General features: G+C 37.0%; 2 protein-coding genes and 1 long non-coding RNA gene across 3 annotated transcripts in view; all 3 read right to left on the bottom strand.

Annotated features, from left to right (window-relative positions):
- Positions 1 to 2257: 2257 nt before the first annotated feature.
- Positions 2258 to 9699, bottom strand: LOC127649547 (uncharacterized). Its single transcript, XR_007971302.1, has 4 exons — positions 9611 to 9699; positions 6381 to 6508; positions 4077 to 4118; positions 2258 to 3979 (listed from the first exon to the last, which is right to left on the bottom strand). It is a non-coding gene; the product is annotated as an uncharacterized LOC127649547 (long non-coding RNA).
- An 891-nt stretch (positions 9700 to 10590) lies between these two features.
- On the bottom strand, positions 10591 to 11654 carry LOC127649801 (pancreas transcription factor 1 subunit alpha-like). Its single transcript, XM_052135046.1, has 2 exons — positions 11011 to 11654; positions 10591 to 10905 (listed from the first exon to the last, which is right to left on the bottom strand). Exons 1-2 carry the CDS (start codon positions 11606 to 11608, stop codon positions 10703 to 10705), a joined length of 801 nt encoding a protein of 266 aa, XP_051991006.1. The 5' UTR covers positions 11609 to 11654; the 3' UTR covers positions 10591 to 10702.
- An 8154-nt stretch (positions 11655 to 19808) lies between these two features.
- Positions 19809 to 26466, bottom strand: part of LOC127648995 (disks large-associated protein 1-like) — a 192664-nt gene continuing 186006 nt past the window's right edge. Inside the window, exons 10-13 of the mRNA XM_052133869.1 lie at positions 25014 to 25105; positions 24400 to 24552; positions 24342 to 24344; positions 19809 to 23690 (exon numbers count right to left, since the gene is read on the bottom strand). Coding sequence (XP_051989829.1) covers positions 23475 to 23690; positions 24342 to 24344; positions 24400 to 24552; positions 25014 to 25105 — 464 coding nt within the window. The 3' untranslated portion in view covers positions 19809 to 23474. The remainder of the gene's footprint in view (positions 23691 to 24341; positions 24345 to 24399; positions 24553 to 25013; positions 25106 to 26466) is intronic.

Genomic DNA, 26466 nt, shown 5'->3' with positions numbered 1-26466 from the left:
ATATATATATATGGTCATTAGTTAAAACAATCCCAGGAGGGGGTATTGCACTAAAGATGTTTGCTATTTTCAGGATAAGGTTGTAAAACAACATAGTGCATTTTTAGCTGAACTCCAGAAATTAATTAGTTTAATTGGTTGGTGGATAAATGGTGACGGCTGGTATGTTGGATTACAGCAGAGTTTCACCATAGAGGGTTAATGGGCATCTGGCCTGAAAGCTTTCCCAGCTCTGGCCCAAGGTCATTTCAGCCAATCATTCTAAACGTATGGTCAAGTCTCACTGAGCTGCAGTTTTATTCTTTTAGTTTCCCCACTGCCACAGCTATAATTTAATTCAAAACCGGGATTCAATTGAGGTACACAAAATTGAAAGTTTTACTGAGTGCTGAGGTTGTCATGGGTACTTTATTAATACTGAATTAACTTTAAGAGACATACAAAATAATTTTTAAAAGTGTATATATCAAAATTAAAATGATTTTTTACAATATTTTTTTTAAATTGCACTATTAGACATTTCCTCTTTTGTTGTTCCCAAATTATTATTATTTTTTTAAATAATGTATTTTCTTTTCAGTTACACAGAAATAAATAATTAATTAATGACATAAAGCGCAACATCTTTTCTCTAAAATAAATTTGTTGATTTTTCATTTATTTGTGCGAAGTAACTTACAACTGCATTTATGTTGCAAATACCTTTCTGCTGAGACATGCTTATAGGAGAAATCAGTTGGACAGTAGTGAGGTTCATGCCAGTGAACAAGTGAAAGGTCTGTTTCATAGATTTGCTTTTGTGAATATTAAAACAAGACCTAGTGAAAAATGATGCATGCTTTTACACGTTAGAAACCTGGCAACTAGGGGAAAAAACATTCTCAAGTCCATCCTTTCGAACAAAAGGCAGTCGACTCATTGAGCTAAGATGCAATGAGTTCTGCGTCCCAGGCACATGACGTGCATTATGGAAACATATTGTATCGAAATCGTTTATGGGAGAATACCAGGGATGAAAAAGAATGGGGTGCTTTGATCCATGCCCTGGGTTCCAGAGTTCCCTGTGTGCGTGCAGACTGACTGCAAGGTCTTATTCACTTTCAGATAGAGACACTTACAACTCCACTGAAAGAAATTAGCATATTTGTAATTTATCACATTTTAGCCATGCCTTTTCTGTCTCTATGGAAGATTGGATTAATTATCAGTGTGAAGCAAACCGATGAGTCTGGACATTGGGACACAAGTTGCTGTTAGAAAAAAAAACTACATAAGCAAACCTAATGCATTTGTTTCAAAAGAACCATACATAAACATACAGGTAGCCTATAATATAAATAAAGTCAGCTTAAAATTCAAATGAGATTTTACTATATTATTCTAAATCAGAACATGTTAATAAGATATAGGCTATACTTCTATTACAACTAGGCTATTGTTATTGCATTTGTTTTAAAAAAGTAATCTAATTTACTTAAAAAAAACCTTGTTGAAACTCCCAAATCTAGCCTATTGCAAGCTGAAAAAAGTGTATAGAAATGTTAGCATATAGCAAACCATCACCAAAAGTTTGTACAAAACAAAGAACATCAATAAAAGTTTGGGACCCGGGCATTGTCATGAAGTGGCAGGCAGGGTCTGGATAGCTTAGCACTGACACGAAACTGCATACGGTAACAACAAGCCTGCCTTGAAATACGAGAGTTTGAATAGAGGAGCAGTAATATTTTATTTGGGGCATGCAAAAGCTGGATACAATGCCTCTCATATTAAGAACGATATTCAGTTCATTCTGTTGTGAACAATGATCATAGCAAAACGTCTTTGAGGCTAATTCATTCAAAGGCATATTTTGGATTCCCCGTGGTAAGGTCAGTGTCGTTGTGTATGGTCCACCATGGGTGGTATGGGGTTCCATGGCCAAGCAAAGCCAGCTGTCCCTGATGTAGGGTGGCCAATCTTCTGAGCATTTCCCATACAACTATGTACCTCACTGCTTAACCACCATAGTATGATGATCCGTTAGAGAAACTAAGTAACTAGTCATGATGTTTCCCGAAACCCTAGTAACTATGTCGCACATCCATCGTTTGAACCACGTTGGTTCAACATTGTTGAGGTCACATTAATGACCTTACTCAGGGGGTGGAGTAATAAATTCTGCTGAGATTGATTGGATATCAAATTATAACAGCTCATTTACATGGACATAAGGTCGTTTATTGTGAAAAAACTGCTTAAGTCACAAAATAGACATTTATGTTAATATGCATGTTGTAAGTGGCGTACTCTTCTAAAGTATACAAACTGTTTGGTCAGTAAGCAGCTCCATAGCAACGTTATTTCTCCTTGACGCTGCTGTAAATAGCGAACATGGCATCTGAGGACTGCTTCAAGCAATTATTTTGTGAATCATGTCATGCAACGTCATTACTTCATTATCAACTACCAGAATAAGGTCAGTAATAAATTATATACTGTAAGTGTTATTAAAAATCGTATGTATGGTATGAAATACAAACCTTTATTGTTTTGCAATGGTGATGACCCACCATCACATACACAACATTCAAGTAACTAAGGCAGAGAGAGAACTACATTCATCAGGATACATTTGAAAATGGTGTTTTTGTTTCAAAACGCTCTCTGTCCACACTAGCATTTTCAAGCATTTTCTAAAAGTTGCTCTTCCACACTGAAACATATGAAAACGCTTAAAACATGTTACTGCGCATGCTGAAAATCCCCATAGCATGTACGGTCTTAAAAGCAATTGTCCTCGTGTTCTGTCGCCGGACACCAATTCCAAGTAAACTTCCCTTCGCCTTTGAAGGAACGCAATATGATGGTTGTACAAAGTAACATTTATTTTTTAACAATGCTATCAAAGTAAGTATCAGTTACAACAGTGCCGCTATAACACGGGCTGCCATCTTGATTGTTTTGGTTGGATAGATCAATGTCACAAAAATGCTGTCTCAGTGTGGACGGAAAGCCAAAACGGAGAGAAAAAGATGCGTTTTGAAACGAAAATGTATTAGTGTGGACAAGGCATTATAGCTGGATATGTAAAGATTTTCTCAATACATAAGATACTTGCCATGATAATATAAGCTAAACATGACACAGAACATCCTTTATTTAAATACTCAGACAATTCTAAAGAGAGGCCTTACTTTTCTCAAGCAAGAGCATAAAAACTATGAAAAAATGAAGAAAGAAAAAACCTATTTATATGAAAGAAGCCTATTTTAAAACCAAATACCCATTAACAGATGAATGCAATAATTTGATAAATTAAGTTGTGCCCTATTACCGTCACAAATCATTGATGAAACAATGATTATTGGCCACCAAGGTGTTTCTATTCATTCCTCAGGTGCATCAGTAGCAGATGTATTAATGACTCTCCTAACATATACAGTATACATGTGTGTATGAAATGCTCAACAATGGCTTTACAAAGAATCCTACAGCTTGAGCAAAGAAGGCGATGCAGAAGTCAGGTAGTGTATATAAATACTTAGATAAGGACACATTTCTACCCACTTGTCCCTCTATCTGATGATGATATCATAAGACAATTCTGGATTCCAAGGACCAAGATTTGAATTGCTGCAGGTTGTGAAACCACACCTTCAGATGGCCACAAGAAGAAACTATGCCTTAAGTCCAGCAGTGCAGTTCTTAGTGCTGTGGGAAGTTTTATGGAGGTGGTTGGTGATGGCCTTTGGCTCAGCAAGTATTAGGTCAGCAAGATTGTGAAAGCAGTAACATCTTTGCTGATAAAACTTATGAACACCACACTGATTTTCCCCAAAACTCCTAAAAAAAATCCAGTCACAACATTGCAGTCACAGAAATCAACTTGAGGAGGAAGAGGGGGTCATGCTGGTGATGATGAAGATGCTGCTTCTACTGATGATGATGATCCACTGAACCCACATCAAGGCAGAATGCACCATGCAGGAGCAGATGTCTGAGAACATTGAATTCAGAACATGTTTGTTGGTTCATGTATTTTCTATTCATCTGACTGGCATAACTTGTAATAAACATTTTGTGTTATTTCCTACCTTAGTCTATGTTTCCCCCTGCAAACATTAATTGAAAGACTTCTGCAAACAAGAAGCATACATATGTTTTCCATAACAAAGCCTATTGAGAATTTTCCATATCATATTGTATTTTACGTCTGTGAACACCTCACAATAAACACAAAACCACTTAGACATGTTATCCCTTACAGAAATCAGATATATGGCCATGTATATTTCTACAATTGTTCATTTATTTGGGCATATTTAAAATTACACTGATTTGGTAAATTATGTTTTACATACACTCACCTAAAGGATTATTAGGAACACCTGTTCAATTTCTCATTAATGCAATTATCTAATCAACCAATCACATGGCAGTTGCTTCAATGCATTCAGGGGTGTGGTCCTGGTCAAGACAAACTCCTGAACTCCAAACTGAATGTCAGAATGGGAAAGAAAGGTGATTTAAGCAATTTTGAGCGTGGCATGGTTGTTGGTGCCAGACGGGTGGCATGGTTGTTGGTGCCAGACGGGCCGGTCTGAGTATTTCACAATCTGCTTAGTTACTGGGATTTTCACGCACAACCATTTCTAGGGTTTACAAAGAATGGTGTGAAAAGGGAAAAACATCCAGTATGCGGCAGTCCTGTGGGCAAAAATGCCTTGTTGATGCTAGAGGTCAGAGGAGAATGGGCCGACTGATTCAAGCTGATAGAAGAGCAACTTTGACTGAAATAATCACTCGTTACAACCGAGGTATGCAGCAAAGCATTTGTGAAGCCACAACACGCACAAGCTTGAGGCGGATGGGCTACAACAGCAGAAGACCCCACCGGGTACCACTCATCTCCACTACAAATAGGAAAAAGAGGCTACAATTTGCAAGAGCTCACCAAAATTGGACAGTTGAAGACTGGAAAAATGGTGCCTGGTCTGATGAGTCTCGATTTCTGTTGAGACATTCAGATGGTAGAGTCAGAATTTGGCGTAAACAGAATGAGAACATGGATCCATCATGCCTTGTTACCACTGTGCAGGCTGGTGGTGTAATGGTGTGGGGGATGTTTTTTTGGCACACTTTAGGCCCCTTAGTGCCAATTGGGCATCGTTTAAATGACATGGCCTACCTGAGCATTGTTTCTGACCATGTCCATCCCTTTATGGCCACCATGTACCCATCCTCTGATGGCTACTTCCAGCAGGATAATGCACCATGTCACAAAGCTCGAATCATTTCAAATTGGTTTCTTGAACATGACAATGAGTTCACTGTACTAAAATGGCCCCCACAGTCACCAGATCTCAACCCAATAGAGCATCTTTGGGATGTGGTGGAACGGGAGCTTCGTGCCCTGGATGTGCATCCCACAAATCTCCATCAACTGCAAGATGCTATCCTATCAATATGGGCCAACGTTTTTAAAGAATGCTTTCAGCACCTTGTTGAATCAATGCCACATAGAATTAAGGCAGTTCTGAAGGCGAAAGGGGGTCAAACATAGTATTAGTATGGTGTTCCTAATAATCCTTTAGGTGAGTGTATATGACAGTGTAAAATTTAAAAAAATTTAAATGGATGCATTTAACACATAGTACATGGCGCTTTTCTGACACTATACTCAAAGTACTGCAGATATGTTGCATAGTATGTGTACAGTACAGATAATTTTTTATGTCAGTGAAAACCATTAACATGCATATTGTGTTTTACATATAGGGCTATGTGAAATGTATCTTTAGAAAATGTTGTAACAAAGATATTCTCTAGTAAATAATAAAATAACTCTTATTTTATTCCGCGAAAACGAAGCCAATTTTGTGTTCCAAACGTCATAAATGACTTCGGAGTGCACTATCGTTTCAAACTGAATTTCAAATAAAAATTACTTTTAAACATCACAACTTCAAGCCTTTCAAAGCTATCAGAGTGGATGATGAAGCCTTTGAATGGAATAGGACATAGTGACAAGGTGATAAGTCTGAATAGAACACCCCACAGCCGCGGCGAAATCAATGACGTCGACACTACTAACTAACAAGGATATATGCTTCTAACCACAGGTAAAGAGCTGCAGTTCTAACTACACACCTTTGCGCTACACTAATTCGCCGAACTATGTTGTTATCGATTAAACTTGCGACCATAGTTCGCTAATGATGCTTTTGGGAAACGCACCCCTGAATTGTTATTATAACGCACCAGAGACAACTATTGTTGCTAGTCGTGAAGTGTTACGAGTTTAGGATTAAATCATGTTTGCCCGTTTTACCACTTTTTAGTAATTGCCTACTTTTAAAAGCAATTAACTGGTTGGTATGTGATGAGTGGGAGTCCACCTTCAAACGAGCAATCCCTGCCAGCATCCCATTTGGCTCTTGTATCCCATGCGTTCCTTTCGCAAAAACTCAGCTTGCCTTGGTGATGTTTTTCCCAGGTCCAATGTCATGGCATAACAGTATTTTTTCTGGAACGAGATGGCATCTTTTGTTAGAAAGAAAACTGAGGAGTTGAGGGGGTCAATCTGTCTTTTTATGCTTAATGCAGTCAGTCTTTGTATGCTTAATTGAACAATATTTTACTTTTCTTAAAAATCCTGCACGCGTGCGCACTTTTGTGCACTTGTTACCGTGGGTTCTGTTTGGCTGCTAAAAAGTTCAATGATTCGCAATAGACACCGGTTGCCGTGTCGAGGGTTTCGTCAGTACAAAGGCTGCTGCTTTCACACCATATGCTTAATGGATACAGCCGCAAAGGCAATAATAAAGGTAAAACGTGGTCTTTTAAAAGTTGGAAAGGTTCCCTTTATTTGACTTCGATGCGCACAAACCAAAGCGCGCCTGGGCATTGACTCGCTCTTTCTTTTCTGAGGCATTGCAGCCACCACGCAGTGTGTTTCAGTTCAACATAAGCTTTTCATCACCCGGCTTTGTTCTGAATGAAAGTAATGCCGCTAATTAAAGACATTACAATATTTTCTTTCTGCTCGAAGGTCCAAGAGGAGGGCTCTCAAGCTTGGCAAAAATCAAGCACATCATTCATCATGTCACTCCGGACCTGTGGTCCAAACATTCACAATTGTCAAACCTATTTTTATTAACCTTAATTATTAAAAAACGACACAATGGCTGAAATAGAGCAGGTTGAAGTCTTTTTATTGGTCGTAAATGTATCTCTGACGGCTCTTTGTGGACTTTTCAGTTTTCAATCGTAACATCTGCTTAATCGTACGGATAAAAATACGGAGACACCAAGCATATGTAATGGAGGATTTGTTAAATCCGGGTAATGAGTTATTAACAAGAGAAAGCAATGGAGCGGGATGGTGTGGGCCTTACGTTAACGGAATCACTTTATATTACCTTTCTCTCTCAGATAAACTGTTCTAAACGCCAGGTGATGGCAAGGACAGCGATGTCCTTTGGAGGCAGCGCTTCAGTCCTTTTTCTGTACGTGAAAAATTGGTGGACATAAATTGAATGGCTTGATCAAGGCACGGCAATGCGTCTGTTGTCCGTGGACTTGGAGGGCTAAACAAATCTGTTTGCTGGCTCGCATTGAAGCACTGAGTGTATAATTGAAATTCTGTTTTATTATAACACACGTCATGCTTTACTGTTCCCATATTGTGCAAAGACAAAGGGCAATGGTACATTAAAGACAAGAAAACCATGCCAACACGTCTTGGAGACGTTGTAGACGGAGACGGGCCTCTCTCTTTGCTTGTTTTAAGCAGCTGCTGTCCAGGACCCAGACGCACAAAAAGAGCAAGTTTGAAATACCACGCGCATCGACGAGAAACTCGACAGCGACGGATATGTTAAAGACGGACGCGATCCTAGCAACAGTGATATCATTGCAATTGCCTGAAGCCTCGGCACCGTGTAAAAACTTGGGGCACATGCACGGACAGTCTGTACTTTGGCAACAAATTCCCTCTTTACCCGGGGTGCTTGATGAGCCTGTCTTTCTCATCCAGATTCAAGCACCTGTTAGCCCACGCACCTGTGCCTTCCAGAGGTAATATTTTTTGAACAAATAGTGTTTGTTGTTGAGGATCACTGTACCCCCAGAGGCGACTTGGGGGATTTAGAAGGCTTTAAAAGTCTTGGGTATCGGGGATTTGGTAAAGGGAATCAACTGGTGTTTGTTCATGCTGGCAGCTGGCACCCCAATGCCAATGAAGCCATTCACTAATGAAAACGCGGAAGACTCAAAGATTTGCAGCCTTATCCTCCATATTTTTGGACGGTGATAATCCGAATATGAGCAGATTTAAAGCTTATGAGAATCTTGATAGGCGTTGTTCCCATAACTAATTTAGGCTTAGTGCGGATTGTAGGATATTAAAAGATGACATTGATAGTTATAAACCAAGCAGACTCATTTCACTTTTCTTGATATTTAGGTATGGACTATGCATAAGGAGCTTAAAATATATGATGATGGTGGCGATGGCAGATTTGCTAGATTTTTTCCTAAAGTTTTCCTTAACAAATAATGCTTGCTGCTTTGACGCACACAGGCAAAACTTCAAATTAATTTGATAATTCCGGTTGTTTGTTCATTTATTCATTCGTTTGATATGATTAAAAGTAACTGAACTATTTAGCCATGCAATCTCAACATTTCAAACTGAGAATTGTTCGCACTGTACTACAATATCACTTGTGCATTTTTATACGTGATTAGAACGCCACACAATACCATTTCCCATCCATGAGTATCCACAGTTGCGGACTGTTTTAACACATGGTGAATTTTCATAAGGGTCTCTGGGTCTTTGGAAAACATAATAATGGGTATTAACCTGACAAGCATAAATGGGTGCATTTAAGCTTTGCCAAGCCAAAACCCCAAAGTGACTAAATAGAACCCTCAAAAGATTCAGTGCATCAGCCTTTTTCTTACGCTCCATCGGCGCAATTCCAAAAGATGCTTTAAGGGTTTTGTACTGTGCCTGCTTTGAAAACACACTCTTTGAGTAGAATGAGTTGCCAAAATACAATGATAGCAGTATTTTTTGTCTCTGTCCTCCTCCCCTAATCAAATCGAATGTTACCACGGGTAAATAGACTAGTTGAAATCGCAAGAAGACGTTTGGCGTACTTTGTCTTGATCAAGTCTGATTTGCTAACATTTGACTTTCTAACGAGTATAATGGGATTACACGGTTTTAGTCCTGCGCCCTAGATAGTAGAAATACGCGTTTAATGAGGCGGTAATACGTGGAAAGGTTTGATTATGTCGATAAGTTAAGATTTAATTGAATTAATTAGGAAATTCATTGGGGATTGAAAAATATTGTTGACACTAATCTACCATATAGATATCTCCATATAATACACTTCACACGCCAACAACATACACAGTAAATAAATTATGTAAACATTATTATTAATATTATTATTTTGACGTTGTTAACCAATGTGATTAATAATTAACACATTGCATACACTATGACAGTGTATGTATTAATAACGGGATACAGCGTACCCTACAATTAAAAACAAACATTACATTATACGTTTAATTGAAACGTTAAATAATAATAGTATTGAATAAATACCTGTGATTCCATTCCCAGTCCATTAGTAGTATTGGCCTCCAAGCGCTCTTCGCGAGTTTACATTGGACATGTGGACATGAGCATGTGTCTGGGCTACCTCTTAATAACTGCGAGAGCTGACGTATAGAGACAAATGGTTCCACAGAACACAAATGGATACCCATGGGAAATTTTTTGCCTTGGAGCACCTGCAGTTTACTCAGGCCAACTGCCCAGGGCACAAGTAAACGGCATGCTTCTTTTAACAAGTTGGACCCACACGTTTAACATACTCGTTCCTCTCCATTTTATTTATTTATTTATTTTATTCACCCAAACTGTGAGAGTTAAAGCGTGGGTCCATCAGATTTCCATAATGCTCAATTTTAACAGTCAGCTTTTGTTCAGTAGCCTATATCAAAGGCTTCACACCTCACATTTATTCAAAAATCAAGTTTTAGTTACAGTTAATCGCACGATTTGACTCTGGTCCCCTCATTGTCATGCAAAAAAGGATGGCCTGTCAACATCATATTTATTATATTAATTTGCTTGGTCATATTTATGCTATCATGGTGTATATCTAATATTGTCATTAAATGGTGTACCACATGATGTCTGTTTGCCTAAATAAATTACATTTAAATCAGACTTTTTAACCACGTCCAACTAAAAATTAATAGTTAGAGCAGTCTGTAACCAAAAAGAACAGGAGCTTACAATTAATTAATGTCAAGCTTGAGATTTTAGGGGTATATGTTGGTGTTAGGAACTGGTTTATATATCATGTTTTATTTTCCATAAAAGTCAAAATGCAAACACATGAAAGTAAGATAGACAAATTTATTAAGTCATCAGTATAAATATAGACGCATTTGTACACATTTCGTTTGTATAAAAATACTTTTTGTTTAGCATACAACTGTATTAAATTAGAAGAAAAAATATATTAAAACAATTAAATATGTACGACACAAAATGATTGCCAATGGCTTTATGGTCAATTCAGACTGAGGATCTGAAATACAGATAGTCACGATAATAATATGTTACAAAAATTTTTTTTGTTGTTGTACACAACGTGTATACAGTAGTTACAATAATGGCACTGCCTTATGAAATTAAATTAAAGGGGGGTTCATTCTCAATGTTGTTTATAGATGATTTCAAGTGCAACTTTCTTGGGTCCTCTGGTGTCCATACTTTCGCTGTTCTAATGATGTTCTGATCTTTTAGCTGCTTCTCATCAGTCCATGAAAGAGAGTGGCCCGCGAGAGGAGGCAACCCGTAGTCAGGATCATCTGGAGATGGGGATCCTAGGAAATAATTGTTTTATAATAATGATAATAATAATAATAACAATAACAATAATAATTATAACAAATTAAGAATTTAATAAAAATAATGATAATTATACATACTTGTTCCTCTGTGGCAAATGATTACTTTTTTAGGTTGGTTTATAGAGTCACTATTTGAGTTCCGGATCGGCATGTCAGACTGCACAAGTTCTGCAAGGAAATTTATATAGCCTATTGCAAGTCGTAAAGTGTCAACTTTTGAGAGTCTTTTCTCGTATGGTAAAGTAGGGATGTGAGATCTTAGTCCCTCGAAAGCATCGTTAATGGATTGCATTCTCCGTCGCTCCCGGACGTTGGCAGCTTGACGCAACTGTTGCATCTCTCCTTCGGATCTCATGCGCCTTCGCCTCTTTAATAAAGGACCGTCTCCTCTGTGAGGGGACAGCTCCGAGGTGCTGTCAGCGCATCCGTATGAGAAAGTCGAAGACGAAGAAGAAAAAGAGAAGTTGCCAACATCACAATAATCTCCATCCTGTGATATTCGATTGTCCTTATAATATTCTTGGATTTGATTTGTGAGAAAGTCGACATCCTCATCCAAAAACTCATCTGTGTCCAAGTGGTCCCTCGACGACTGGTCTGTGAAGAAGTCATCGTCGTCGAAGTAAGGGGAGGAGAATGAATCTAAGCCTGTGAATGGATCCAACACAGTGTCCATTTTTGTGCTGTGTTGGTGTTGCCCAGTAACAACAATGGCCGACTCTTCGATCTTTCCTCTTGATGATCAAGAGTTGGTTCAGTTTGAAAGGCGGCACGCGAGAACTCTTATAACTACATCCATATTCGCGTGCCATTGACCGTAAGAGCCAACCAATCAGCGCTAAGCATCCCCAGCGCCTGCAGCTGAGACAGCTCACCTTAGGGTAAGGCATCTTTACAGGCCACCCCCAGTACACGCCCCCTGAGCCCAAAACACAGAGAGTACATAGTCCTAAATTGACAACAAAGCGATTGGGGGTACTTTTTACTGCCCATATTGACAACTGTATAATAAAAAATAATCTTTCCATCCATTTATGTCCTAGTCAAACCTGTGATCAGAATTAGTTTAACATGACCGTAACAAAAAATAAAACAAAAATAACTCTTAGGCCTATATGCTGTCTGTTTTCAATATTTTTTTAACCATATTGAAAACCATTCAAATGCATAAATTCTTTAACGGCACTAAAGAACCCCCCTTTACAAAAAGCTGTTATATCGTTGTGCTAAAGTGTATAGTGATAGTGGAAAACATTATATGTACTGAATATTAATGAAGTAAAAATGTTTAATGATTTATATATATATAGGTTTACATACTGTATAAACATTGAACAAAGATGTCTCAATTTACAGTCATTTCAGTCACTATTGACATTTTATAACAAATTAACTACATTACACACATTTTCCGAATTATTCTGCTCTGCTCTTTGATTCATATATGTGCAAAAAAAAAATATTTAAAGCTGTATAACATCCAGTAAGTCCGAGTGTAAAAGGTCACAACTGGTTCTTCCCATAGTGGTCAAAATTGAACTCTAAAACAATTATATATATATATATATATATATATATATATATATATATATATATGTATATATATATAGGGAGGTTTAACACTGAGGTCGACTTAAATTAAATATGTAGGCTGTGATTTTGAAAAATGAAGCATTTTAGAGATTATACAGAAATAATACATAAAAGCACGCCATATCATTAGGCATGTAGGCCTATAACTGCACTGCAGGAATATATCAAATGTATTTCTAAGCCAGAGCCGGTATAAAACATGCGGTTTGCATGTTTGACTTCTCTATCACTTTTTCAGTTCTTATGTGAATTAAGTAACTCCTCAGTTAACAAGATATTGAACAATCAGACAGAGACAGATAAGTAAAAGCAGAGTGGTTAAGGGACATGTGCGCTCACTTAAATGTTGTTTTGTCTGCCTGTTTGTCTTTCTATCATTACAAATTAAGTGATAAAGTGCACAAAGATATCACGTGTAATTAAGGGGTCAGGGAACAGGTAGGCCTACTGTTGACCCTGTCACCTTGAGGCTCCTCTTTAAGCTGGTAAACCAAGAAACAATCCCAAGAAAAAGATGAGAGCTTCAGTGGTAAAGCGGTGGTGGTTTTAGCTTTCAATAAGAACAACCCGTAGTCACCCTGAAAGACTTATCGGTGACAATACGTGTTCTAGAACAAACATAAAAATTATCCACATTGAATTAAGATTTTAAATTAAAAACAAGGAAATGAACAAGAGCTGTTAGCAGAATCACAAATGACCTGATTGTCTCTATGTAAAAAGTTTATCGTTAGCCTATTTATCGTTTAGCCGAGATAACATTCCAATTCAATGTGCAGATTTATTGCATTGTACGGCTGTTATTTCTAGGTGTTTTCACAAGTAGGCCAATCAAAGTGCAGTGTTTCAGTGAAGACTTGCAGAATTCTGAATATTGTGTCAATATTATCTTCTGGAAAAAGTTATCAAGTTTGTGCTTTTACACGTTTAATCAGCTTTATCAACCACCGTTAATATATGAATAGAAGAACAGCTTTTAAATGAAATTAAGTTTAACGCAAATCTTAAAATACAAACAAAAACATAAAAAATAAAATAAAATAAACACACACACACACACACACACACACACACACACACACAAATAAAAATAAAATAGGCCACCCCTCCCCAGTGAAATTGTATTTACATAACAATGCAAGACAAGTTTATTTATATATCACATTTAATACAAAATAGCAATTCAATGGCAATCCAAAATTCTAATTATATAAAAATTATAAAGAAAATACAAGATACATAATATATATATATATAACAATTAAGAACAAGAAATAAGAATAAAAAGTAATTAAAAAAAAAAAAGTCAACATATGAATTGTCTCAGGAAAAAATAAAAACTTTGATTGTCATAGTAAAATAACGTTAATTGTTTTAGCCACACTTTTTACTAACTAATTGTATGAATTCGATTTTAATAAAGGATCATATACAAGGAAGTACAGGTAAAAGTTTGGGAGCGGGGCACATTTAACGATAGATTTCTATATAAACCAGTGAGTTATGGGCATATAAATAAAGTTTGTTTGTTTGTTTGTTTTAACACGAGACATCATTATAGAAGTCCTTGAATAACAAACAAGAATTACCAGCGGAAAAACGACAGGTAGCGGGTATGGTTTTATTAGGGGGCTGGTACTGGCACTAAAAGAGGGTGCCTCACAGTGGTCGCCAATGAAGAGGTTTGTAAGACACCTCACAACAAATTATGCAGGTACCTGAGATGCTAACTGGTTGAAGCCCATAAACAACGCTTATTCTCTGCTATTCAAATAAAGATGGAGGGGGTCACTTTGTTAGTTATAGAGAAAAAGGGTCTGGTGAGTGTATGGTTGTTGCACCCCGCTGCAAGCTGCAACACGAGGGACAATTCGTGGGAATCACACCACTTGCGCTCTCTGCACTCAAAGAGACCCACTGCTGGCAGTGAATGAACAGAGCAGACGTGCAGCTTGTATGCTAAAAAACGAATTTATAATATTTAAAAAAGGGTCTTGATAAAAGTAATTTCTTAAAGAGGAAATATATTTCTATTAAACAATTCAGAACTGGAGGATGGAGAAAGTTTAAAAATCGAAAAGATACAAAATCCTCAGAACGTAATCAGTCTAAAATAAAATATTTAATCCAATATTGTTTTTCATCAGATTATATAACATAAATAATGCATACAAATCACTTATCACTTATGCATAAAGTGCACATTCTCCGTGAATTTGAACGGTGCACCTGAGTCCTCTGTGGAGCGGCACAAGTGGTACCTGAGCGCCCACCGGTTGTTTAGCAAAGCGAGTCATTCTCAATAAAGCACAGACAGGACCGTGACCGTCACTTTTGCGATATCAATTAACCAATGTCACACGTCTCAGCGGCTGTGGGCGCTGCAGACATTGGGCTTGCATGGGAATAGCAACACATGGTTTTACTGAACAGACTTTACAACGATGAGCATTATAAATGAGACGTCTTTTTTCCTTGATCATTATGCATTAGTTCACGAGGCCAGAAAAGGCTAAAAATGGCAAGAAATGACACGTTCAAAGTATTAAGTAGATTATTACATTTATATTTACATTTATGTATTTGGCAGACACTTTTATCCAAAGTGATTTACAGAGCACTTATTAAAGCAATCCCACCGATTATTTGAAAACCACACAATTGTTGATTATAATGACAACAAATATAATACAAATTAAAATAATAAATAACAAAATATTAATAATAATCTATGAGTTAATTAAGAAAACGTTGATTAATGAAAGGAAAAACGTCAAAGAATGTCAGTGGAGAATTACCACTAATCTGTGTAATCTCTAGTGTCAAACAGGATTAGATGAAGGATTAGATAAAATGGCAGATTAAATGATCAATCAATGACAATAATTGGCTGTATTAACAAAGTAATGAGGGTTTGATAGTTGTACGGTAATCTAAGACCTTAAAAAATATAGGCCTGTTAATAGGCCTATATTATAATAATAATATTATAATTCAACAACAAATAGCAAACAATTGTTAAAACTATAGCTACGTGCGTGGAACAAGTGGGTATTGTGGGTCGGATAATGCCTAAACGATAAAAGGCACCACACTTTGTCCATGCGCCTGTCAAGTGGCTTGCGTTCTTCTTACACTTTACATTTAGTGACCTGGTATTCAAAAAGGCTGACTGGTAGACAACCATTTACGACAGGAGCCTCTTTAAAGGGTCATAGATGTTTAGAAGCGCAAGCTGCAAAACACTGGGGATCCCTGGGAATCCAGCCACATGCGCCAGAGCAACAGGAGCAGCAACAGCACACTGAGCGAGCGTACTCCAGCTTGCAAGACAAATTAGAACGGCAGTCGTGGTGCGTGGAGAGATTCCTTCATTCAGAACAATGAACAAATAAAGTGCTCTTTCTTAAATGTCAAATCAACACGTATAGGGGCATATTGTTCCCTAACGTCTAAGAAAGGCACTGGTTTATTCTTGCAATATCAGCAATATAGCCTAAATAAAAACAGATTGCGTGCTTAAAAAAAACAGTGTATCCACTGAAATAATGCTTCTTAATCGAATAACATAATTGTGGATACTTAAGTAGGCCTAGTTAGTTAACTTGGATTAAACCAATCAATTCACGACTCATATTTGATCCTAGATTAACAGCATCGGTTTCACGGATCTGGAACTAGAGAATATTGCGACAATAAGCGATACAGTCTGTAATAATCTGTAATAATCCTCTCAAATGCGTAAAACAGCGCCTATTCATTATTACGTTATCGTCTCGGATATTAAGAAGATTATTGATTCACTACGTTCTAGACTCATTGATTTGTCCTGCGTTAATCTGAGAATATTGCTGCCCGCAAAGTGTTTCAGATTAGAGAGGTGATTTCCTCGGCGTCCAGCAAAATAAACCTTTAGAGTTTTTTTTTTTTAATTATTATTATAATTTTATTTAGCCAGAAATTAGTAAGCAAAAAAAAAATAAATAAATAATAATAATAAATAAATTTAGATAGATAGATAGATAGATAGATAGATAGATAGATAGATAGATAGATAGATAGATAGATAGATAGATAGATAGAATTATGTACTGTAAAAGTTATTATTTAAAATAGATTTAGTTCAAATGTGATTAGTATTTTGGTTGGTTTGCATGTGTGTGCATGTGTACCTGACCTGGGCACAGTTGTAACAAAATCCCTTATTGTCTTCAAACACAAATGGTAGAAAAATGAACAGTGTATACGCAGATTTTTTGCATTTATTTTGTTAGTAGACAAATTAAGGTAGGCTATCATGTAAACAAATGTCATGCTTATTAATCTCTGTATTTGTGCAGTGCGCAAAAAGCAAAACGTGTTACAACTGTAGGCTACTCAGTCAACCCTTCACAAGAGCCTTTAAAAGGTTCATTTCAAAAGGTGCAAGGCAAGCCATCCAGGGTTAGTGGAGACTGCTTGCACACTGAAGTCCTGTCTTTTCACCATCCATGTAATTAGGTAAATTACAAGGATAAGCTATTGATTATAGGAGGCTCACTGGTATACAAGGCCTATTTTTACTTAAGCGTCGAACCTATGACGGGCTATAAGTCCTACCTCTCCAAAAATTTAACAACAAGAGCTGAGATTGGTCAATTTTAAGCAGATATTAATATTTTTTTATTTATTTTGGCTTGTATCACTTTGAAAATGTTTAAGTTTTAGCTGTTACATTACAGATACATTGGAACTAGTTTTACTAAGTAAATGTTCAACAAAGACAATAAATGTAAAATGTGCATGAGTAATTGTGATTTTTTGGGGTTGGGGGTGTTGCTACAATTAGATTTTCTTACAGGTGGAAAATATTAATAAAAAAAAAATAGAAATGAAATCTTAACTAAATAACATTTAAATTAAATTAATTATAAATGAAAATACAGTCCATATGCTGTAAATGAAAATACAGTAATATTAATGTAAATTAAAATACAGTACATATACTGTAAATTAAAATACAGTACATATACTGTAAATTAAAATACAGTACATATACTGTAAATGAAAATACAGTAATCATACTATAAATAATTTTACAGTAACTCACTGGCATCCAGGTGACAGTAAGTTACTGTAAAAATTACAGCAGACTTACCTTCATGATGTAATATTGATTAAATTAAGTGAGTAAGTTTAACTTAAACATTTCTGTTAATACAGAATCTTTACATACTGTATTCAAATCTGATGTACAGCCATGGCCAAAAGTAGCAGGGCAGTGACATACATTTTGTTTTTCCAAAAATGTTCTGCTTCAGTTGTTGTGGTGTTGATTCACATTGTTTCTAGATTATTGTGCAGAGTGATCAGATGTATTATAAATAATTGCAAAAATCTTCATTGGCCAAAAAAATGAACTTTATCACAAAACCCCAAATTTTACTGTTTTTTGGTCATGGCACAAAATGACCAGCCAACATAATTTCACTAATCATATCAGCAGCACCTGGGAAAGTATGAATGAGTACTAGTCAGGTGAAATCTCTCTATCATTCTGTTTGGATTATAAGAGCAGACTGCTTGCTATAAAAGGAGGGAAGAAGTGCTTCCAGTCGTTGTGTTCTTTTAGCAATGGTTACCTCCAATTAAAGATGTGCAGCCATCATCGCTTTACATCAAAATGGCCTCACATGCAAGGAAATTGCTGCAAAGAATTTTGCACCTGAAAGAACCATTTACTGGATCATCAAGAACTTCAATGAGAGAGGTTCAACTGCAGTGAAGAACGCTTCAGGACGTCCCAGAGTGTCGAGCAAGTGCCAGGACTGTCTCCTCCTGAGGAGTCAGCTACGGAATCATGTCACCACCAGTGCAGAGCTTGCTCAATATTGGCAGCAGGTTTGTGTGAGTGCATCTGCACGCACAGTGAGGCGAAGACTTTTGGACAATGGCCTGGTGTTAAGAAGGGCAGCAAAGAAGCCACTTCTCTCCAAGAAAAACATCAAGGACAGACTGAAATTTTGCAGGAAGTACAAGTATTGGACAGCAGAAGACTGGTGCAAAGATATTTTATCTGATGAAGCCCCCTTCCGACTGTTTGGGACATCTGGAAAATCGATAGTCTGTAGAAGAAAAGGTGAACACTACCATGAGTCCTGTGTCGTGCCAACAGTGAAGCATCCTGAGACCATCCATGTGTTGGGTTGCTTTTTATCCAAGGGAATGGGCTCTCTCACAATTCTGCCCAAAAACACTGCTATAAATAAAGAACGGTATTAAAACTTCCTGCAAGAGCAACTTCTTCCAACACTCCAGGAGCAATCTGGTGATGATCCGTGCATTTTCCAGCATGATGGAGCACCATGTCACAAGGCAAGAGTGATAATGAAGTGGCTCGGAGATCATTACATTGAAATTTTGGATCTGTGGCCAGGCAACTCCCCGGATCTTAATCCAATAGAGAACATGTGGTCAATCCTCAAAAGGCGAGTGGACAAACAGAAACCCACATATTGTGAACAAATCCGAGCACTAATAAGTGAAGAATGGGTCGCCATCGGTCAGGATTTGGCCCAGAAGCTGATATCCAGCATGCCAGAGTGAATTGCAGAGGTTATGAAGAACAAGGGTCAACACTGTAAATATTGACTCTTTACATAAATTTAGTGTTTTTGCCAATAAAGCCGTTAAAACTTATGAAACGCTTATCATTGTTTTCCAGTATACCATAGAAACATGTGAAAAAATTATCTACAAATACCGAAGCAGCAAACTTTGCAAAACACAAAATGTATGTCACTGCCAATACTTTTGGCCACGGCTGTACAAGGTGCTGCTTAAAATTAAACATTATACACAATATATTATATAAAAATTTCACATTTTGAACTTTCCTTATAAACGAATGTTTAATCATGTACCACATGACATACGGAAGCTTTCCACAGGGAAGCTTATTGCATGCTAAGTAGTCTAATAGGAGAGCGTGCAGCAGATAGGTGCAGCTTCGGTGGCTTCTTTGCTCCCTCGAATAGGCTATCGTGTAGTGATAACGATGCCGTTAATTCTGCAACACATCAAGTGCGTTCTTGTGTGTCAAAGAGGATGAGGGGAAAGAGGAAGGTTAGGATTGTATTACGGCGCATCCCTCCTCCTTCCCGGGATTCGGCACCAGTGTAAAGGGATTAATGAAAAGAAAGAGGTGAGAACCGGCTTGAGAATATAAATAATATTTTAATACGAAACTTAAACAAAAAGACAAACACACAAATGTGTCGGACAGCTGTCCATAAATCTCTCTCTTTCTCTCTCGCACTGCAGCTTCCAGTCGGCCTTTATCCCTCTATGAGGCTCGATTAGCCTGATTAGCCCTCCGCCCAGCCACAACTGTTTACATACATTCTCTAATATATTTAAAGACAAAAAAGTTTCCAGAATTTATTCATTATTCATCGTATGTATGCAAATGTAATGTTTATACATAAAGAACAACATATTCACAATAATAGGGTGGCATGACAGATCACTGAACTGAATCAAAACCGTATAAAATAAATCATACATAGGTAGACAAATAAATAAGTACATAAATAAATAAATGAATATATAACAGTATAAATCAGATACATATCTATAAGACTCATATTGTGTTTGCATGCTTACAAGAATGTCCTCATCATTGTTTTCTTGTACAAACAATATAGACTAAAATTAGAACAAGGGGCTTTGATACTGTACACAAGTTAATGAGGCTACTAGACTTCATCCAACAGAAAGATTCAAAGATTGTGTTAACCAATGAAAGTAGGAAGCACTTTGTAGACACACACACATACATGCACACAGGCTCTCTCTCTCACACACACACACACATACTTATTCACCATAAAGATACATACATTCTTTAGAACACACACCTGTGTGCACTTAACACTCATAGAACACCACTGGGAGACCCTGATTTTGCTTCACTCACATTTCCTGTCTTCCTCTGTCTTTTCCTGAGAGTTTAATGCTAGTTTAGCTCACCTGACATGACTGATCAGGTAGTCACATGGTCCTCTCAGAGTCGCAACCCCTTTGAGCACAAAGCTTACAAAAAACTTGTCCCTGTGCCCCAGCACAGTATTAAAACACACATTAAATTAAGTCACTGAAATTGCTACTGGAAAGACATAATCTTGTGAACAATGACGAAAAGCTTGCAATTTATTAGAACTCCCTTCTAGTGTAATTGTTTTGCTGTCTTCTCATTAAATTATCACTACTTGTCTACATAAAAATCCACAGAAGGCCCCAAATCTACATTAGAAAAATTATTAGTAAGTTTAATTGTATTTTACACACTAAAGAATATAATGTGCCTAAATGTCCCATATATGACTAAAGAGGTTTCAAAATAATAATTCTCCAAGAGTGTCCATTGATAAGCGTTCACAATAGCAAGCATCTAAATGAAAAGAAACAGAAATGGCTACAGAAAAGTGAAGGCATCTTTTTCATTAGCATTGAATCAGTTCTTACAGAATCTCTACATTCTGTTGAGATGTTGTAGTGTAACATTGTTAGAATTTTGAGTATTGCTTTTTGCTTAAAAACCCTGTTATGTGGCCATATTTTCCAATTTAATAAAAAAGAGAGAAAGAGAGGAAGCAGGGTTGGATGAACTATCCCTTTAAGGGTTGCTCTGCTTAAAGGGATAGTTCATCCAAAAATGCAAATTCTCTCATCATTTACTCACCCTCATGCCATCCCGGATGTGCTGAACACAAAAAACAAACATCTCAGCTGTATAGGTCCTCACAATGCAAGTGAATAATGACCAAAATTGTGGTCAAAAAGCATATAAAGGCAGCTTATAAGTAATTGAATTTATAAGGCTCCAGTGGTAAAATACATGTCTTCAGAAGTGAATAGAATGGGTTAGAAACAGATCAATATGTAATGAAGTAAAATACTGATCAACTGTTTCTCACCCAAAGTGATCATATTGTTTTAGAAGACATTAATTAAACCACTGGAGTTGTATGGATTACTTTTGTTCTGCCTTTATGTGATTTTTGAAGCTTCAAAGGTCTGGTCACCATTCACTTGCATTGTATGGACCTATAGAGATTAAACGTTCTTCTAAAAATCTTCGTTTGTGTTCAGCAGAAGAAAAAAAGATAAATATTTAGGTCCTTTTTAACATCAGTCTCCACTTTCACTCACACATTCTTCTTAATTTGATTTTGGCAATTCATATTCTTAATGCATATCACCACCTACTGGGCAGGAAGGTAAATTTATAGTAAAAACTTTGCATTGTGAGGATCCATAGAGCTGAATTATTCTTCTAAAAATGTTAATTTGTGTTCAGCACAAGAAAGAAAGTCATACACATCTGGGATGGCATGAGGGTGAGTAAATTATGAGGGATTTTTTTTTTTTGTGAACTATTTCTTTAAAAAACAGAAATGCTAAAAGGCCGAATGACAATGTTTCAAACAGGATACTTAGATGGCACTGGTAAGAGAGACAGACAGAGCAAGGGTTTACTTCTGAAGAGTACCTACATCACATGACTAGGAACATAATTCACTATGATCACATCTCTTCAGATCATTAGATTAAGACAGCATGTAAAAGATAGACAGGTGGGAAAGACTGTCGAGAAGCAAAACATTAAACCTGCTATAGCATTCCTTCAACCATTAAGGTAAAAGGTAAGACAGATTATATTACATACACTCAGTTCATTACACTCAGAGTGAATATGTTCAATTGTTATATGTCTGTGTAGAACTGTCAAATGTTAAAGTTTTGTGTAAATGCCCACGTTAATCTATATGGTGAATGAAGGTAAGCCAATCACCCCAAGAGAGGTTAGTGCTGAATATGGGAATGTGTATAACTGAGTATTCTTTTTTTTCAGCAAATGGTCATGAAAGGAGCATAACCCAGAGAAAATGTTGATTCTAAAGCTCAGGAGGTTAAGCGTAATATTATATCAGTATATTTTATTTTTAATTCTTTTTTAGTGAGGTTTGTAATTTTTGCAACACTGTTACCAAACTTTGGGTGTCTATGTATTAGTAATGTCTAAATACAGTTTAAAAACCTGATTTCTGTGGTTTCATAATTTTGTAGAAATAAACAATATACTGTATAACAATAAAAGTGGCTAACATGGCTGCAAATTTAGCTTAATTAAGCCATCACTCAGTAGTTTATTGGTATGCAGCCAACATGCAATTTCTATAAATTGTTTATAATTGAACAAACTGAATTATATTATTTACTTGTCTTCCTGCCATGTGGTAGGAATGGGCAAAATAATGTTACTTCTTGGGTGTCACAATTGTAAAGAATGTAATATGTTTTTGTATTTATTTTGTAAAAATCATGCCATAATTTGTTTGCACACAAAATGTGGAATCCAGGTAAATATTGTGTTTTTGGTAATTATAACTAGTAGCAATTTTTTACATAATAATTGTCAAAATTATGAAACTGTTTTATGATTTTAATTGTTGGACACAGGCAAGATATGTTGGATAATAGTTTATCTTATATCTAATAGTTCTCACAACAAAAACATGGGATTTGGGCTTAAAATGATTCAAACAAAAAAGTCACAAAAGTATTTCAAATAAACCATATTCATGGAATGTGCTGTTTCCATTAAAACTATGTAATCAAACACGCATAAAAAATTACATAAATAAAGTTACAGGGCTCCGAATGGTGTGTGTGTACGTGCGATTGATAATGGTTTGGGGTCATAGAAAAATCATGTTGGTCTTTTATTTTTTAATGAAAGGTCAAATTACTACTACTACTGTGCTATCATGGTGCTGGTGAATGTTCTTCCTAATATACAGTGATCTTAGCATTAGGAAAATACATATCTGTGTGATGTGCTTTGCTCACGGTGGAATTCTGCACTTGAGCTTTTTTGTGTAAGTGTGTATTTGTGTTTGACAGTTTCACAGTCTGGTCTGGGCCTCGGGTATATAGATCTCGATGCTGTCTGCGCTCTCTGTGGCCGAGTTCTGCCGAACCGAAGCAGCTCTCTTGGCCGCCATCAAACGCTTGCGGGCCTCTTGACGCTGCTTTTCTGTGCTCTCCAGCGAGCGGTCTCTGGCCAGCGGAGGGTGGCCTTTCGGGGGTTTCTTTGGCACTGGGGGAGGCAGCCTTCTCTCCTGAACAGGGACGACAAACAGTCAGTTAGCCACCGCAGTAGGCGGAGAGAGAGGAGCTGAGACAGCAATATGGCACACCTGCACACAGACAGCACTGAGGCCAGCCGCGGTTAACGCTACAGAGCAGCGCTAACGCTTCTGCGGCCGACTGCGTGCAGTAAGAGTGCGGCCCGGCGTGGGTGAGAGGTTGGGGGCCGGTGCCCCCATGGTGTGTGCCAGATGGAATGACTTCTGAAAACAGCTCACTGTCAAACAAACAAACAAAACAAACATGGAGAGGATGTCAGGAAATTAAGTGAGTGAGAAAAACATTTACAGTCATGATTAACATCACATTAGACCAACAGACCAACAGCAGTACAATACATGAGGCACAGGGAGGCTAGAGCAACACTTCAGAGGGGAAAATTATGACCTTTAGCTGTGACTGGAGAACTAACAGATAAGGCAAGATTTGCTCTCAGCATAGTGATGTTCTGTTTCACAATCTGGGGATTTTGAAAGTCTGTGTGTTGCCAGTCCCCACCACTGAATGCATAATATCACACTACAAAAGCAACAGATCATGCACATGAATGAAAAAAATGAATGGTTTCCTTTGTATTGATGAATAGTACCCTTCTTTCGGGCATCTGGTATGCCTGCACTTACATTCTTCATACAGTATCTTAATGACTCAAGCCATACTGATTCTGCAAGTTTGTTGTACCTTTCTCTCAGGGGGGTCGAGGGGTCTCCAGTTGTTGGCTTTGAGTTGGTGCAGCTCATCAAACTTGAGGCTGATATTCTCAATGGAGAGCTGGAGCATGTCCCAGAACCCTGCCAGATCCTGAGCCACTGGCTGTGGGTGAGCATTTTGGTTCTGTTGGGTCAAAAACCTGTCAGTCATCATTTGCCTACTGTTTCATTTAACTCTTTGAAACCTGGTGTTTACTGTTACAGTATTGCTCTATTAAATATTGACAAATATTTATTCTCATAAGCCAGTGTTATCAAGCACTGGCCTGTTAAAAAGGCCAACATAATTGGTCACACAACTTTGCCAGAAATACTACTTTTATGCTCTTGCACCACCTAGACCAGCACGGAACAAGCAGAGTCTAACATAATCCAGCCTGGACCAGCTTGAAATTTCACTCTGATTCAAACTGTTTCAACAGGGTGGTGTGTGACCTTGTCTGTCTATACTGTTGTTGTGCTTGCAAAAAGTGCCAAGGTAAATATCACCCACATTTCCTTTTGATTGATCCACAGCCCCAAATATAAGTTTCTCTCAAATAAATGTTTATGACTTTTATTGTTGGTATTGTTATCAGTACTTACCAGATTTTCCTCACACAGCTCCCTGAACTGCTGGAACTTCTGGGATATAAGCAGCTGTGCGCTTCCCACTGCACTGCGGATCTTCCCCAGGACTGCACAGCACACACACAAACAGACACATAAGCATAATATACGCTCATCACAACACACTGCACTAAGCGGGAGCAATGGAGACGAAGAATACTACTCCTTTTGCCACTTGATAGTCTTGGAAACAAAGAATATGAGCTCTATTATGATTATTATAAATATATTGACTAAAATGAAGGGTGTGACGCAAACATTTCCTAAACATGAATTTAAAAGATTGTACACCTAAATGCTGACACATTCACTTTTAGCAGATATACACATTTAATATGTATACAGTCTTTCTTTTCCGGGATTACAAACAAAAAATATTGATGACTCATACGGAACTCACTCAATTGGTCCAATCAAATGGTTAGAATGTCCCTCCCCTTAATACCACCTATTTCTGATTGGCAACACAAAGTAGAAAATCATGGATCATGACTGTCTTGTAAACAGGCTGTTTAATATTTAAAAAAAGGGCCAAGCCCTTTGATATTTCCTGTCTCAACTTCCTGTTTCAAGAGGAAATTTGTCAACACAGTATAAGACTAATATAATGTTCAAAAAGATATTTCAAATTTTCAATTAAGACTAGTTGATCAGTAGAATCCAAAAGGCCTCTTTATTTCGTACATGAGATTGAGATAATTTTAACATTTCTGAGTTTGAAACACTGGAGTAAACTATAGCAGGGTAAACTTCTATAGCAGTGGATGGAAAATAGTAGCAAGTATTATTTTTGCATTCCCATTTGCTCCAACAGCATAAGATAAAACCCAGTATACATTTCGACAACTTTCCAAAACTGAAAAAAACAATAAGGAGAGATGGATTATGACAGTCAAAAGAGATAAAGATGCCAAATGTACTGTTACTCCCTTAGCCTCTGTATTTAAAACCCCATCTCAGCAGTGTTAAGTACTTTCTATTTAACCCTTTAAGCTCTGAATGTGTTTTTAAAGATTTCCTGTTTCAATGACAAACCCATAATAAATGCCTTATAACTCTACAAAAAATACAACGGTATCATATTGTTGGTAAATTTGAAAGAAAACTTTTCAAAAAAAAGTTTTTTTTAATGATATAGATTATGATGATTTATTAGACTCTCAGCCTAAGAAAAAAAAAAATATATATATATATATATATATTGACATGATATATCTCAGGGTGTAAATAAATTAGTTCCGAAGAACTATTTTGTTCCCAATCATGCAATCTGTAACTGAGTAAAAGTTTGTGTTGATATGATAAAGCAATTAAAAGTTATAGCATTACAAAAATAATGTATCCTGGTGTACAAAAACATCAAGTGTCTAAAAGCCCCTACATACAAATAAATATAATAATTATACATAAGATCTAATTACACATAAAA

This window comes from Xyrauchen texanus, chromosome 9 (assembly GCF_025860055.1).
Source record: "Xyrauchen texanus isolate HMW12.3.18 chromosome 9, RBS_HiC_50CHRs, whole genome shotgun sequence".
Classification (NCBI taxonomy): Eukaryota; Metazoa; Chordata; class Actinopteri; order Cypriniformes; family Catostomidae; genus Xyrauchen; species Xyrauchen texanus.
The sequence above is the reverse complement of the archived record's forward strand: the minus strand, read 5'-3'. Positions and strand labels throughout refer to the sequence as shown.